Source organism: Wolffia australiana, chromosome 9, assembly GCF_029677425.1.
Source record: "Wolffia australiana isolate 7733 chromosome 9, ASM2967742v1".
NCBI lineage: Eukaryota > Viridiplantae > Streptophyta > Magnoliopsida > Alismatales > Araceae > Wolffia > Wolffia australiana.
The window spans coordinates 14,021,592-14,022,919 of record NC_135843.1 but is presented as its reverse complement, the minus strand read 5'-3'; the positions used below and the strand labels follow the sequence as shown (position 1 = coordinate 14,022,919).

The 1,328-nt window shown below is 44.3% G+C and overlaps 1 protein-coding gene across 1 annotated transcript; it reads left to right on the top strand.

Moving 5' to 3' along the window:
* Positions 1–357: 357 nt before the first annotated feature.
* On the top strand, positions 358–735 carry LOC144707409 (14 kDa proline-rich protein DC2.15-like). Its single transcript, XM_078580513.1, has one exon. The coding sequence runs from the start codon at positions 358–360 to the stop codon at positions 733–735; it is 378 nt and encodes a 125-aa protein (XP_078436639.1).
* The last annotated feature ends 593 nt before the right edge of the window (positions 736–1,328 follow it).

Genomic DNA, 1,328 nt, shown 5'->3' with positions numbered 1-1,328 from the left:
GAGACAACCCTTTCAATCTTTTGGTTCTCTAGTCGCTCTCTCTGAATTGATTTCTATTGACTTGTATACTTATGTCGATTATGGTCCATCAAGCTCCGTTCAGGAGATACTCCCATTGCAATACATCTCAAAACTAGATCTTCAAATTCGGTCTTATAACACATTGGATGGAAGTTTTGATCAGATACTTTTGCCATCTCCCAACTGCCTAGTCTAAATACCTGCCGGCCAAATAAACACTGTACACGTTGGCAATTAGTGCCATCTCCTTTGCTATACATATGAGATTGGCGCAAGCATGCTTCAACCAAGACGCATTCAGCCTCTCTCAAACTGCGGGTCTCTTGCTCCATCGTCATGGCGTCAAAGTCTCAGTTCGTGGCCGCTTTCGTTCTGGCTAACTTTCTTCTGTCCGCGTTGGTTACCGGACAAGTTCCCACGCCTGCACCGGCTCCCTCTCCACCGACTGGGCTTATTCCCTGCGTGTTCGACATTCTCAAGTTCGCTATTTGCGGTCCGGTGCTCCTACTCTTCAATCTGTTAGGGATAGTACCTCAGCCAACCGGTCCGTGTTGCACCGTCGTAAATTCGCTCTCCATGAACGGCGCGATTTCATGCCTGTGCGTTGGGATCAAGGCAAATATTCTGGGGATCAACATCGCAATCCCAGGAAACGTTACGCTTCTGATCAGGCTGTGCGGCCGTGATGTGCCGTTCGGGATCGGTTGTCCGTAGATGACTCGTAGTTAGGACATGGGGTTATGCGCTCGGTTTAAAATATAGTTACGTGTGGCATGTTTTATCTACTCATTCTTCTTTCCAGTTGTAGAATTTGCACACCCATAACGACACAATAAACCCGGTGGGACTGAAGTTCCCTTTCGGATACATATTGTACTACGAATGAAAAGAAATCTGTTTTTCAACGTGCTTCAGTTTTGGGTTTAGACTCTTTGTCCCATTCGGAATAATACTTGAGCTTCTATTATGGCTTGCAGAAAACATAATATATTTATACTCTCGGTCTCTTGTTCACGCGTGTGTACAGACGCAAACGAACAGATAAGAACTTCATCATATAACGGACATGGTTCCACCGTGGTTTCTATTAGTGCCAATTCTAGAGAAGGTGATCGTAGTTTCATATTAATTTTCTGGATCTTTAAGGGTTTACTTTTTGCCGCGAAAAGCATTAGCACGGCCCTTTAAAGGCTAAACGTACACGTCAAGATTTACGGTCTACTCTTGAAGTAATTATGGATTCAAAATAGCGCAAACAATTGTAGGCCCAGAAAAACAGAAAAGCTCATTCAACACTTTACTACAGA